The sequence below is a fragment of the Liolophura sinensis genome, chromosome 4, assembly GCF_032854445.1.
Source record: "Liolophura sinensis isolate JHLJ2023 chromosome 4, CUHK_Ljap_v2, whole genome shotgun sequence".
NCBI lineage: Eukaryota > Metazoa > Mollusca > Polyplacophora > Chitonida > Chitonidae > Liolophura > Liolophura sinensis.
Window position 1 is genome coordinate 9,810,979 of NC_088298.1, and position 15,038 is coordinate 9,826,016.

Genomic DNA, 15,038 nt, shown 5'->3' on the forward strand with positions numbered 1-15,038 from the left:
TCCCACATCGTGTGTACTAGCGAATGAAATGTATGACGGCAAGTGGAGTTTACTGCCACAAAATGAGCAACATAATATGTGCGACGAAACAGCCATTCGTATACCAGTCGTCAACCAAAATGAGACGATCCATGTCAATAATGGCAAGGCCAATCCATCTAAGCATGATAGCCATCACTCTAAGAAGAACTAAACTTATAACAATTTTTGATTGTGTAATATAAAAAATTTTATTTTATTAAAAACAACAAGTCGTGGAGATGCTTCCACACTGTCATTTATATCCAGTAATACTTATTATTAATAGATGATATAGATGAGAATTCATGTTCTCCTGAGGTTTATTTACAACACCAGTGTACATATCAAACCTATACACATCCTCAAAGGCTAAAACTTTTTTCTCACATCAATTACCCATCTTAAAAATAAACATTGTCAAATACCCGTGCATAGAGGAAATCTCCGCTTGTTGCTAACCAATACAAATCTGTGTACTCTCTTGTTCACGTTGTCGTGTCTAATGCATTTATACTTATAAAATGTCCACACGTCTTTGCGATCCAGTTCGTTTTCTAAAACGTGGAATAATTTATCTCATTTCGTTGGTAAGTTTAAAAATGAACTGGACGTTTGAACAAAAGTATAAATATGACCATTAACTCCCCTTACAAACACTTGCCTTGTATTTTGGGCCCCTCGTTTTTGGCGGTAAATGAGATCCGAAATAACATGAGATCCGAAACACGATACATGGGTTGCACAGACAAACTTCTGCCATATTACAATAATCCTTTCCAGAACTTCTGAAGTAAACTTCGATTTGGTTTTCCATAGTATACAGTATCTCTCAAGACATAAAGTCTGACACGTGTACAACAAGTTCCCAGTAATGGAAGGTAACATGTCCTCTATAGACCAAGAACACCTGCAGCAGATTATTCTGTTAAACATAACACACATATTCTATTACTTGAACGTAAAGATACCATCAGACTAACCGGATATTGTATTGACTAGGACAGAGTATTATGTTATAATAAGAAAAATCAGTCAGAAAACAGACTTTCTGTTAAAATTAACAGATTGGATTTATCTTAATGTAGTGTCTTGAAACCAGAGTCTATCAGTCCTCTTTATACAAGCTAAGCTACGGCGTCAGCGTTGGAAAGGCTTTGGGAACGACCATCTGTCAGGTGACCGGATCTGACATCATTACTTGCCTGTGTTGCAGCTGTTGCACGACTTCCGGCAGTATTGAAGCATGTAGTTCGGGTTTTTCGAGCATTCTCCAGTTTGACTCCAGTAAGCACAATTTGCGTTAGAATCTGTACAGCTCCCTGAACCTGTGGTAATGTAGAAAAGCGTTGACAAATGGTAATCATGCCCTAATTATGCCACAAATTAAACGTAAAAGGACACTGTACACGTTGTTTCTATTTAGATTACATGTACATCAAGTGATATCATTGCGAAAATATTGCAGCGTGCTACGATTATTTTGGGGTTGAGAAAGAGTCTGCGTGAATGTTGCCGAAAAATTTAACTATACATCCGGCAAGGAAAATGTCTTACAAAGTTTTCTACATGAAAGAAACATTCACTTAGATGAAAAAAGAAGTGAATGATCAATCGTCACCGCAATACCCCAATTTTTGGTACTTCTCAGGTGTAAAGCGTTTTCTGTTAAAACGCCAAATATGATCACACATCATCAAATATGATTAAATGTGCGTCACAATTTATATTTTATACTTAATTTTATATTAATGTAAATTCACAGATCTCGCGAATCAGCTGTTAAACAACGACAACAGCAGGTCAACGCACCACTTCTGCCAGCCGCAGCAGCCGAGGAAGAGGTACATAAGTTACAGGAGCGTCGACAGGTCTGTCTCATGTAGGATCTGTAATAGCCGTAGTTGCAGAAACCCGACCTGGCCCAGTAGGAGCAAGTTGTGCGGGCATCGGTACAGCGCTCTGTGACAACAACAACGGGAAAATCTTGGACATGAATTGTTTTCCTTGATGTGATCAGCCGATGGATGAACGAAATTATCCAAGATAGTAATATTTAATAAATAGCTTGGTTTTTACTTCTTAATACGGAATACGTGATGTGGTTTAACATTGGACACAGTGGAAAACATTTTTAACGTTCTCGGGGCGTAAAACTGGACTTAAACTACAGGTTTACCAAGGTCCCAGAGTTCAGGCCAGAAGACGCCTGCTGCTTTCTACTTTTTAAGCAATTACATGAACAGTTAGAATAAAACCCTGAGGTAAACTGACAAGAGACCGTATTTCACGGTCACGTGCCTCCATTTGCCAGCGATCACACTGTCGTCGCTGCCCTGATTTTATTCTCTATGATGTACGTCTTTAATTACCTTAACAGTCCCTTACCGGTAATAACACTGCCTCCTCCACACGTGTTACAAGACTTCTTACAGTAGAGCTTCATGTATGCGGGGTTCTTGGTACACTCGCCCTGAGATGCCCAGCTGGCACAGTGGGTGTTGGCATCTATACAGTTCCCTGTGGGTCGCCTGGTGGTGGGACGTGTCGTGGGGCGTGTCGTGGGGCGAGGGGTGACGACGGGCTTACGGGCTGAAAGTTAACAAGATACACACGCACTTTGTACTAAAATGTGATGAATACGGTGGACCACCTCCGCAACTGACAGCAGTATTTCTTCCTCTGTATTCGATGAACTTCCTGTCTATGTTAACCTCGAACATGGTCTGCTCGGTGTTTGATTTCCGGATATTTGTAGCCAGTTATTAACACTACCCATAACTGAAGCATTGTATTGTTGTCTGTTTTGGGTTAATAATCACATCATCTTAAGGTTACATTATTACATCAACCAACCATAACAGAAGCAAAGAACAGCTACATATATATACACAAGCTCAAACGTAAACATGTCTCAGCATTTTGTTGAAAGGACCACAGAATGACCCAGGGTCTGCAGTGTTTAATTATACAGCTAAAACAAATTACTTATATTCCTGTCGATGATCCTATTTTTCGACTATAAATTTAAATCATAGAGGAATGCAGTTAGATTTGTGGTAATAATCGTCACACCACACCAATACACCGCGCATGCGTTTTGTGGTCTGACTGAGATGGATCTCGAAATTTTTGCTTATCAGTTTCCAAACATTTGACAGCTAAAACTTTGAATTATATAGCTCCCTATATCAGATATTTTGGTACTATTGATAGACTGTTTGCCCAATAATGATATTAAATATAAATATGTGCTTCTTTATTTAAAATATCCAAAACAAATAGTATTACTTTGTTTTAATTTAGATTTCGTGGCTTTTATTAAGCTTACTTGTCACTACACTTCCTCCGTCACAGTCCTGCACCGGATTTCCGGGACACCAGCATCGACAGTCCTTACCCACAAATCCCTCCCCCGGACAAGACTTCTGGGGACAGTTCTCTGTGTAAACATTGAAAGGTAAAATTGGTTTTAAGGAAAGTCATTACAAGACTGCACCCAATGTTTTACTTGAATATAGTTAAGATCAGGAGAAAAGCAGTCAGAAGAAGGGGACATTGTAAGCAATGACTTTCGGCTCTGACTTGTGCCATTCTATAATGTCAAGTAATTGTACACTCCGTTATGATTTAGGTGGCGGATTATTTAAACCCACGTTTCCTTGCCTTGCTTTTAGTGGACCAAAACTATTCTTTTACGGCGGGATACATTTACTACAGACTCGACCACTTATGTAATTCTAGCTAGTTAACATGTTATCTGTAGATGTTTCGCCAAAAGAATGAAATTGGAGGAGATAATGTCAACACGATTGTCTTGTTTTTCGTTGGGTTTTTTGTTTCTTTTTTAAGTAAAGCCATCGTATCAATATCATGAGGAATTGTAACGTTGTAGAATTTGTGTACCGGCAACAAAACTCCTATCCAAACCTTTGAAAGACTCCACCCATTTGTATAAACTAGGTTTAAGGATGCTAACATATAAACAAAAAAACAGGTGACAGTTCACTGCAAAACTAACTTAACAAATTCACCACCGTTAGAATATAAAAACACGTCACTTCCGCACCTGCGCAGTTGTAGATTATGCTCGCCAGTTTAATATCCCGGAAACTGAGTCCTTGGCGGTTCCCGATGACGTTCTGGTAGCGGGGATCCTTAGTAATAATTGTTCTCCGACCGTTCGTAGAGAAAGCCTGAAGTTTGAAATAGGCAGTGATATTGTTCAAAATAAAAGACTAAACAGCATGAATTTTGCATCTTCGTGCCGTTGAACCATAGTGCATTAGTCTGTGAATGAGTTTATTTGATTGGTGTTTACGCTGTACCGAAGAATATTTCATTTATACGACGGCGGCCAGCTGTAAGTTGGGAGGAAACCGGGCAGAGTCTGCATGTCTACACAAATGACGTCGCATAATTTGAAAATATCATCAATGGTTTTCGTAACTTATTTAGCTTAAGACATGGTGCTAGCAGGGGCGTATATTTTGCTGCTTTGTTAAACATGTACATGAACAGTTAATAAACCCTGAGTTAAATAGACAAGTGCCCCGATTTCTCATGTAACACGTGTGACCATTTGCAAACAACCACACTGTCGGCACTGCATTGCTTTTTACCTTTGTGCTGTTTGCCCTTTTCTTATTATACTCTTGTAGGATTATGAGACAAAATTGAACATGGGTAAAATCAAAGCAGCGAGGACAGTGTGATTACACGTAATCGATGAAATTCGCCCACATATCAGTTTGCCTCAGTGAGGGTTTTTCTCATAACTACTCATGTGAATTGATAAACGGTAGTAACTTATACGTTCGCTAGCACCATTCTTAAGCAGAATTAGTGACGTTAATTGACGAAAATTTACACGTCACTTGTCGAGAATACTCTGTTGTCAAGGTTAAGGTTATATCGTCTTACAGTCTTGTAAACTCCGTTTCTTTATGGGAGTCTTACACCACAGATTATACTCGATAATACTGTGTAACAGAAAGGCAGGGATGAGGGTTCTGCTAATGGACTAAGTATCCCCGAGCCCTGGTTCTTTTGCATTATTTCAATGTTACTGTATGCTAAATGTCATGACAACACGGCATTGTAAGTATTCCAAGACCAATGACGTCTGATAAATTGCAGTTAACATCACTACACCTTTTTTTTTTTATCTAATTCGACTTAAGCCATGGCGATAAGGGGCATATAATTTGCTACTATTTAAGCATTTGCATGAACAGTTAGAATAAAGGCCGTATTTCACCAGTTAAATGTGACCTCATGCGAGATATCATACTGCCTTCTATGATTTACTTCTTTTATTACATCATGTCATAAGGCCTGTAAAGTGACGAAGCGGCGCCAGATTTTACAGTTGTGACCTGGGAATTTTGACACACGTTGATCATTTGGATTTGGAAAACTTAAGTTAACCTTGCACAACCAACATTTACAGGAGATCAACTGTCTGTTTCCCTATGCTTCCAGAAAACCATAATGGAATTTCATATGTTCATACCGTGCCACCATAGTGCATTATACTCTTGTAGTCATAGGGGACTGAGTACGTGTTGATAACGCCGGTGGAGTACTTCTGGAAGTTGAAGAGCACACTGGACGGAATGTTCTGACGTACGATCGTGACGTAATTGTCCCTGTCAGGACGAGTCTGCTCGTGATGGAAGCCGAGCGCGTGACCCACTTCGTGAATGACAACGCCTTTCTGAAAAGTGACGCCACAAGAAAATTAAAGTCTGCAGTTATATTCAGGATGGAGCTTTGATAATAAATTGCACGATAGTGTTTGAAAAAGTGTACAGATTTAAGGATAAATTAAAACATGTGTGCATATTCCACACAAACTATGACAATTAGGCAAGACAACTCACGTGACGGCAACCGTATCCAAGGGTTACGGGCTGTGATCCACGCCCCAACATACCGACGAAAGAGGAACATCTGGAAGAGACAAATAAATCTGTTAAAGTAATATTCACAAAAAAATTCATATACATTATGGCAAATAAATTTTCTGTGTCACGTTAATTTCACTGGTGCTTTACAAGTAAAAACGTAGACTCATTGGCTGAAGCAGTCTGAAAGTCATAAGTCATAAAATATAACTTACCCTCCGCCATTCTGGAATGTTATTCTGTTACTGTCACTCCGCTGAGCCGGCCTGAACTTGACACACGTGTACCTCATCCAATCCCCAAGGGCTGACTGAATTACCTGGCGTTCCCGCTGATCTGAAATGTGACAATGTATCTTGGTGAAATACTGTCCATTGTTCGTGTTATTCCTTTTACAACTACACTTTTCACGCCAACACTTTTGTGTATGCCTTGTTTCATACATGTGTGCTTTTGTATACCTTGTTTCATACTAGTGTGTTTCATTCCAATTTTTTGTGTATGCTTTGTTTCATACCAATGTCTTTGTGTATGCCAATGTCTTTGTGTATGCCTTGTTCCACACCAATGTCTTTGTGTAAGTCTTGTTTTACACCAATGTCTTTGTGTATGCCTTGTTTCATACCAGTGTTTTTGTGTATACCTTGTTTCACACCAATGTCTTTGTGTATGTCTTGTTTCACACCGGTGTCTTTGTGCATGCCTTGTTTCATACTAATGCCTTTGTGTATACCTTGTTTCACACCAATTTCTTTGTGTATGCCTTGTTTGTTCACACCGGTGTCTTTGTGTATGCTTTGTTTCATGCCAATGTGTTTGTGTATGCTTTGTTTCATGGCAATGTCTTTGTGTATGCCAATGTCTTTGTGTATGTCTTGTTCCACACCAATGTCTTTGTGTAAGTCTTGTTTCATACCAATGTCATTGTGTATGCCTTGTTTCAAGACGTTAATATGCCTTCCTACTATCGTTCTCATTCACGAATAATACGTGAAGGCAGAACTATACCTAAAGAATAACATGTACTTAAAGAATAACGCGGCACTCAGTTTGCGATTCAGGTACGAACAGCGTTCTGTTTCGTTTCAGTGCTGAGGTATGACTTACTGAACTGATGATTGATAGTGTAGGGGACAGTTTTCCTTGTCCACCTGTAGTTCAAAGGCCTGACAGCTTTCCTCTTGGTCCTGATATCTTCTATATTCGTCTCGTTCCTGTGAAGAAAACAGCACTGTTGTTTTAAAACAGCTTTATATACGTCTGGTTTACGAATGTTCTATAGAATTGTGTCAATATTATTGTGTGTTAAATGAGATGACAACACAACATTTTTCATTATTTCTAAACCAGTGAGGCCTAATAAATTATAATTAACATTTTAACGAATTCTGATAATAAAACAGTTAGAATAAATGCCTTAGTGCGCCTGTTATGTGTGACCATTTGTCAGCTATCAGACTGACGCCGCTGCTTTGGTTTACCTAGATGTGCTGCACGCCTTCTATTGTATTGTGTCATATTGTTGGTCTTGAATTAAACTGAAAAACCTGCCGTTAGCCTTATGATGTTAAGTCTTGAAATTCAGAAAACATGACACTGACTGAGGCCAAAAGGGTTAAATGACCAGTCTCTGCAAAGAATACAAACTGAAGCTTGATCACCTTAAAGTGGTATAACGAAGTTGGTTCCATTTAAATTTAAAGTAGAATAAAGTACGTCAGACTTTACGGATCACATCAAAGCGATTTCACTTCACTGCCTTCGTAAAAATTTCCCGTAACAGTCTACGAACATTTCAAAGTTATTAATTACCTTTCATTTGAGGCACGCAGTTTGACCTGTACGCGTTAAGTTAGATTGGGAAACCTTTTACTCGAAGTTTTTGTGATTTTAGTCTTTAAATTCAGAAAACACGAGATTTACAGAGAAAGAATAGAATGACTGAAGACATATGCAACGAATGGAAAACTGAGAGGTTTCATGACGGAACGGAGTTATATATGGAGGAAATCGGAATACCAAATGATTTATTATGATATAGGTTTCAAACCAACTGGGTAGCTATGCTACTTTCAATGTTACAATCAGAGCCAGACTTGTCCTTTGTCTTTAGTTCTGTTATGTAGTTAAAATATTACCGTGTTTTATGATAATGACAATACCGTGATGGAAATATCCATCCTCATTTCTATCAGTATGATTGTCCCTTACAATTCCTGGATTTCCCTCCACTGGTCGGCTGTAAACAGCATGTCCAACTCCACTTTGACGGTTCCCACATCATCCTGGATAAATGCGAATGCTTCAGCTGCGGAAAAGAAAAAACAACATATATTCTAATATGATAATTTCTAGTTTAACGCCGAGTCTCTATGAAGAACATGTATTTTAAAGAAATACATAATCTATAATATATGGACACAAACGACGAAACATATCGAATGGGGCGTGCAAATTAACATACAAAGGAATTCTGAGTTTATTATTAAGGCCTGTCAACAACCTGCGGATGATCGTGGGCTTCACCCGGGCCCTGCTCGGTTTCCTTCCATTATAATGCTGGCCGCCGTCGTATAAGTGAAGTAAGGGGCCTCCGTGGCTCAGTTGGTTAGCGCGCTAGCGCAGCGTAATGACCCAGGAGTCTGTCACCAATGCGGTCGCTGTGAGTTCAAGTCTAGCTCATGCTGGCTTCCTCTCCGGCCGTAAGGGGGAAGGTCTTCCAGCAACCTACGGATGGTCGTGAGTTTCCCCCGGGCTGTGCCCGGTTTTCACCCACCATAATGCTGGCCGCCGTCGTATAAGTGAAATATTCGTGAGTAGGGCGTAAAACACCAATCAGATAAATAAATGTAAGTGAAATATTCTTGAATACGGCGATCACCAATCAAATAAATAAATAAATGTATCTACACGTTTTGTACCATGAGAAAACTGTTGAGAATCACTGACTTATTAAAACAGTAACAGCAATGATGCCACCACAAGTGGTAACGGTATAGTAGCAGAAATGAAACTAATGCGAAGTGATGTAGTAGCAAGAGCACCGGTTATACCAACTAAAACCGTGTCAGCTAATACAAGGGAGGTAATCTGTAATGACATATAGCATGGCTGTGACACGTTAATATTTCACAAACAATGAACTAAGTGGCCGCCTTATAGTTTAACTTGAACTGCGTATGTTGGTTTATAACTGGAAAAGGTGATCATAGGTTAAGCTTAGTGTTTGCTCACACTTCAGGTTTAATGTCTTGAATACGTGTATTAAGTAACGTCCCGTAATACACGATAGGTGTAATAACACACATGTGGTGATAAGCGGCCACTCAGCTTCCGATGACACTAATGACGGTATATACGATGGAGTGTTCTTATCTACAAGTTACGCTTGCTGTTGGCCAAGATACTGTTCCATGACAGGACCATTTTCTTTTAAGTTTTCTGTTAAGTTATGCAGCTGTAAACACACGGCAACACACTTGATCAATCAAAAGCAACCGGAATTGCAAACTTCCATACCATCAGAGTACAGATAATGGAGATTTTATGTTACATACATATATTTCTCCTCATTTTAATTTTTTGCATAAAACATCAGATTTTGAGTGAAACTCTACACTTTACATAATACGCCAGACTTTGTAAAACCTTTATTTTTCACGGATTGGACTCAGGTGATTTGGCACGGAAATTCCCCACGTGTGAAGGCATATGTTTGTAATTATAAGACACTTACGACTTGTGGCAGCTTCTGAGATGAGCTGGTCAATGGATGCAGACTGGACGAGGCCTAGGGTCTGAAAAGTAACAAAGACCAATTACAGTCTGATAACACATTCACTTACGTCTGGGCAGGAGGCTGGATAAATATCACGAGCTTTGATATCAGTATCGCACAGATATATGACTTCTTCCAATGTGATTTAGAAGCTGAGTTAAATAATATAACAAATATATATATATGAATCACAACACCTATTTGTTCAGTGAGCTCATTTCATAATCCCTATACATTTTATTATGTTGTACCGATATATACCCTTAAACTAAAAGTCGGATAATACACTTTACTTTTCATATCATCAGAGTACTATATTGATAAATAGAATGTATAGTAAAAGAAATAGAGTACAGTGTAATTTTACTTGGCATATACATTCGAGCGAAAAAAACAGCGTTTTGCAAACAGAGCCCCCTTGATTTGTTTATTTGAAGAATGTTACCGATTTGGCGTGGTAATATTACATACGTATGACTGGGATATTAAGTTACGTGTACTTTGCTAACATTTATGCGCTTATAAAAGCAGGCAGAATAAAATCTTGACTGGGAGAAATAGACAGGAGGCTGTATTTCACCGGTTATGTGCGACAATTTGTCAGCTATCACGCTGTCGTTGCTGCGCTGGTTTTACTCTTTATGCTGTTCGTCTTTAATTATATTACGTCATTCTGGTGTTTTCAAACAACTAAAGTCTCTTCAGATAATAATCTCTTATTAAGAATTTTGAGGACACCAATATAATGCGTTTCTAATACATTATTATTAACGCCAGTGCACATTTGTTTTACTTATTGATTGCGTAGCTACTATTTAAATCATTTGCACGAATTGTTAGAAAAGTTAAGTTGACATGAGGCCGAATTTCACCGGCTACGCGTGATCACTTGTCAACTGTTGCAGTGCAGTTGTCGCTCTGGTTTTACTCTCTATGTTATTATCGTTCATACCTACTTCGATAAAAAAACATTCGATAAATTCCTTCCACCATGAACATGAAAAGTTAGGACAATCCCCAAAAGTAATTATTTCACCGGCTACGTGTGGCCATCTGCAAATTTCCAAGCCGTCCTTGTTGATCTGGTTTAACTCGCTATACTGTATTCTTTTATATTTTGTAATATGAGTGGATATTGTAGAGGGGACTATGATAGTTCCAATTGTTTAAATCAAACACTTCAACGTTACCATTCTTGGATGTGTGACCAAGAAACGTAGCAACGGAATTTGCCTGTGTGAGGGAACCATAACAAAGCAACTGAGTCAGCATTGGACAACCTGGTACACGGATAAACATTTTAATACAGAATTTAAGGAATCTGAGTGTCAAGTTCGACTTTCGAGCACAATACGTTAATCATAAAGGAACGCTTCAAGAAGACTCTCATAATCACAAGACCCGGCCATCTCCAAAACAGCTTAAAACACCAGATTCCAAAGGGATATATTGAAGTGTTAACATGAAAGAGAGAAACAGACAACAGCTCTCAGTGGTGCATGAAATACAGTCGATATTCTTCAAAAAAAAAAACAACTTACCAACAAAACAGCCAACAGCACGGCAGGGATACAACTATTAACGGTCTCCATCATAGAAATTGCTTTATGATGAAAGCAAGTGTATCGTCTTTGTCAATGTGACGATGATGGCTCAAGAACCGCACTTTTATAGTTTCGCAGACAGTAACCCTCATCACCCATTTGTGTTAATTACCCATGTCATAGCGTCATTCTGACTAGACGGATGTTTAAAGTATGCTATTAGCCTGTTATGGTATAATCTACCGTGTATGTGTCTAAATTGACCATGGTCATGAAGGGGGTCATTTGATGTTGTGATAAAGATCCTATTGTCCGAGTATTACTATACCCACATCATTTTATCTGGTGTAAACTCACAAATCCGCATATCACAGTCCATGTTAATCGCCCCCATTGTAAATCAAGTGCCAGCGGCTGCTCGGCATCTTCGGGACATTTCCGTCTATTTCCGGAAGAACAGGGCCACTCGGCTAAACTTTAATGTCATCGGTGTGAAATTTCTACTGTCGTGATATCAATAAGCCGCGGCGGCCATGATGTCATTCTTTTTCACTTTAAAACTATGTACACCCGTCGTTTAATAACCGCAAAATATAAAACAAAATATTGCTGTTTAACATGTGGTTATTCATCAAATGTTCATCTAGTATTTTAAGAAAAGATCTCAGAAAAGAGCCAGCTAACCAGCTAGTTTACATTGTGTAAACTATTTTCATAAATATGAAGGTGCTCTAGTTATGATGTCGTTCTGATAACGCTGCTGAGTCAAACAAGTACTAACATATATATCTTACGCTGTTACTTGTCTCTCTGATAAGTGGTAAGAAAATCATACTTCAAAAACATTTTCGGCAAAGAAAAAGATAACAGCAAATCCAATCGATTTTTGACTGTTAATGTTTTAGAGCAGTCTAAATAATTACCTTTCACAAAAAATCGGCCTAATATGTGAACGTGCTACCAATCCAAATGGGCAGAAAATTTTCTCAAATTTATAAAGGGTATATAACTTTTTCACATTTTTCCATACTATGTATATAGCAATGTTAGGAGTCTACTATTTTTTGGTAAATACAGAAAATTTAACTGAAGGAGAAAATATGTTATTTGGACAAAAAAAATCTCCGATGTAGTGTCTTAAATAAACACAAGAGTCAAACACTAGTTTTATTTAACAAGATTTGTGTGAATGTTAAGACACTTCATATTTTTAGACTGTATTTTGTTTATCTCTTATTGCATATCATGTCCATATGAAGCCTTGTTCATTTGCATTACATGCGGATGGGAATATAATGCGAATAGAACTGGGGTTTCGCAGCACACGATTATATGACGAACAAGGGATGATGTTGCTGGCAGACCTTCCTCCTTACAGCCGAAGAGGAAGCCAGTATGAGATGGACTTGAACTCACAGCGACCGCATTGGTGACAGACTCCTGGGTCATTACGCTGCGCTAGCGCACCAACCAACTGAGCCACGGAGGCCTCTTATTTAACTTATACGACAGCGGCCAGCATTATAATGGGTGGAAACAGGGCAGAGCCCGGGGGAAACCCACGACCATCCGCAGGTTGCTTGGAGACCTTCCCACTTACGGCCGGAAAGGAAGCCAGCATGAGCTGGACTTGAACTCACAGCGACCGCATTGGTGACAGACTCCTGGGTCATTACTCTGCGCTAGCGCGCTAACCAACTGAGCCACGGAGGCTCCTCGAGATAGCACAGGAAGCAATCATCAGGTGTATATTGGAGACAGGTTTGTTTGCTAATTTACGGTAACATAAGAGAAGCAAATTCACTTTAGTCTGAATTAAGAGCTGTTAAATGTTGAGTCATATTTGAGGGGAATTCGGGATTTATTTCCGAGCGGCTTCCGTAAGTTCACACGACCGCCCAGGTCATAATCCAAGCCACCTCTGACAAATAGCCTATATATGCATCCGTAGTGTTCGTCTCTACTTCCCACCGGTTAGTTTAATGAGTAATACAACATCCGCTGCAAAACAGAGTCCGTTGTATCTGACGATTTCCATAAAGTTTAAACACTGCAAATGACTGACAAAATTCCTTCCGAAGGATAAACGGATGAAAATATAAATATGATCTTGTAATTCTCCATGTAAAACTTTAGTTCCCAACCACAAATCTTCATATAAATACAGATGATGAGGAGTTCAAATATTACACCATGAATGTAATAACTAGCATTCATATAAAACACCTACGGCACAAAATCACAACCAGAGCAGCGACAACAGTGTAACAATTGTCAAATCGTCACACAAAACCGCTGAAATAAGGCCGTCATTTATCGCAGTTAAGGTTTTATTTTAAGTGCTCAGGTAAGTGCTTAAATTAGACCGCATAATTTTGTATAACTTTTCTTTCAGTGCAGCTTTTAGCGCCCGGTTAAGCGGAATTAGATACAATTATGAAGCAGACACCCAGAGATTCCGGGCACTCTATCCATGTTTATCTTCCGCAGAATTATACTAATCATAAAACTTAAGAAACATAGAGTGCAGGTGTTTGATGGAGTAACCTTGACACACCAGCTTTTTGCAATGACAGCTGATGACGTTGATTGTAATCGTCACATAACACACGGGATCTAACAAATGTGTAAGGTGCGATATGTACCAGCAGATAACTCGATCAGATACGAAACAACACAAAACGCAAACTTTATCTGTACCCCATTATTATGAAGCCATTGTGTCAAGTTTCGATTTAGTGCAAAGTTTCAGTTGAGTATGATGAACCGTTTTACCAAAGTTCGGAACATGTTTCGTGAAGGACGGGGTAACGACCTATAATGCTCCGCCAGTTACCAGTATGGTTTTATAAGCTGATTTTAGAGACATGCACACTACAATAATCTTAATATCTAACATGTTTGCTGCACTGAGACACTCGTATAACTTTTCCCCCTGTTTAAACAAAGCGGTTTAAAGCTCTCACTGTTCTCTATTGTAGAACGTCACAGGATTATAGTTATATATACATATGTGCTCATAAAACAGTTAAGTATGACACTAACACTGCAGCGTTACGACACAGTTAATAATGTGTTTTACACTGCTGTTTTCTTTGTGGAGACCGCCCTTTTCCCATAATCCTATTAGAGTGTCCACTCGATTAAATGTTACGCAAGACCCTTTTCACAAATTCGTGCTGAATATACACAGTGACAATTGTAATTGATTATTGAGGCTTATTATAAGGGTATTCATCATTATGTAAATCGGACGACAGCAGTGTTCCCATGCGGCATCATGGCTAAACGTCGCTAATGTCATAACAGTTCTATAAACACCGTACTTATTCCTGTCTAATTAGGATTCATGGTTTAATAGATATCGGCTCTTTTAAGTGAACGTGTAATGGCAATGCCTACGTAATGACGCGGTATAAATTAAGTCATAATGGTGGCTGACAGATGTTAATCTACCATCCGTGTTCTCCGCATTCCATCAATTTGGCATTGGTTTGGTGATGAATAGATTATGATAGCATAGCTTATTACCCATCGTTGGTAGGCACATCTCTTCCCACACAGCTATATAGTGGGCGGGAAAGATAGTGCGACTGTTGTTACAATATATTCTTCCCCTTTTTCCAACTATCAAACAGTCGCCCATACTCTAATTTTACTGACCATTCATCCTATAGTCGTCTATATCACAAAGGGCCGAGCAAACCCGGGTCGGGTCATACCAAAGACTTTAAACATGGCATTTGATGCTGTTTCGCTCGTCACTGGAAGCCTACGCACAATAAAGCC

The 15,038-nt window shown here is 39.0% G+C and overlaps 1 protein-coding gene across 1 annotated transcript; it reads right to left on the bottom strand.

The window, feature by feature from the left end:
• Window positions 1–1,215: 1,215 nt before the first annotated feature.
• Window positions 1,216–11,297, bottom strand: LOC135464391 (zinc metalloproteinase nas-13-like). The gene is made up of 12 exons (XM_064741819.1): window positions 11,247–11,297; window positions 9,664–9,724; window positions 8,139–8,235; window positions 7,035–7,141; window positions 6,143–6,263; window positions 5,904–5,973; window positions 5,534–5,737; window positions 4,088–4,214; window positions 3,350–3,460; window positions 2,407–2,610; window positions 1,831–1,980; window positions 1,216–1,346 (listed from the first exon to the last, which is right to left on the bottom strand). Exons 1-12 carry the CDS (start codon window positions 11,295–11,297, stop codon window positions 1,216–1,218), a joined length of 1,434 nt encoding a protein of 477 aa, XP_064597889.1.
• Between the last annotated feature and the right edge of the window lie 3,741 nt (window positions 11,298–15,038).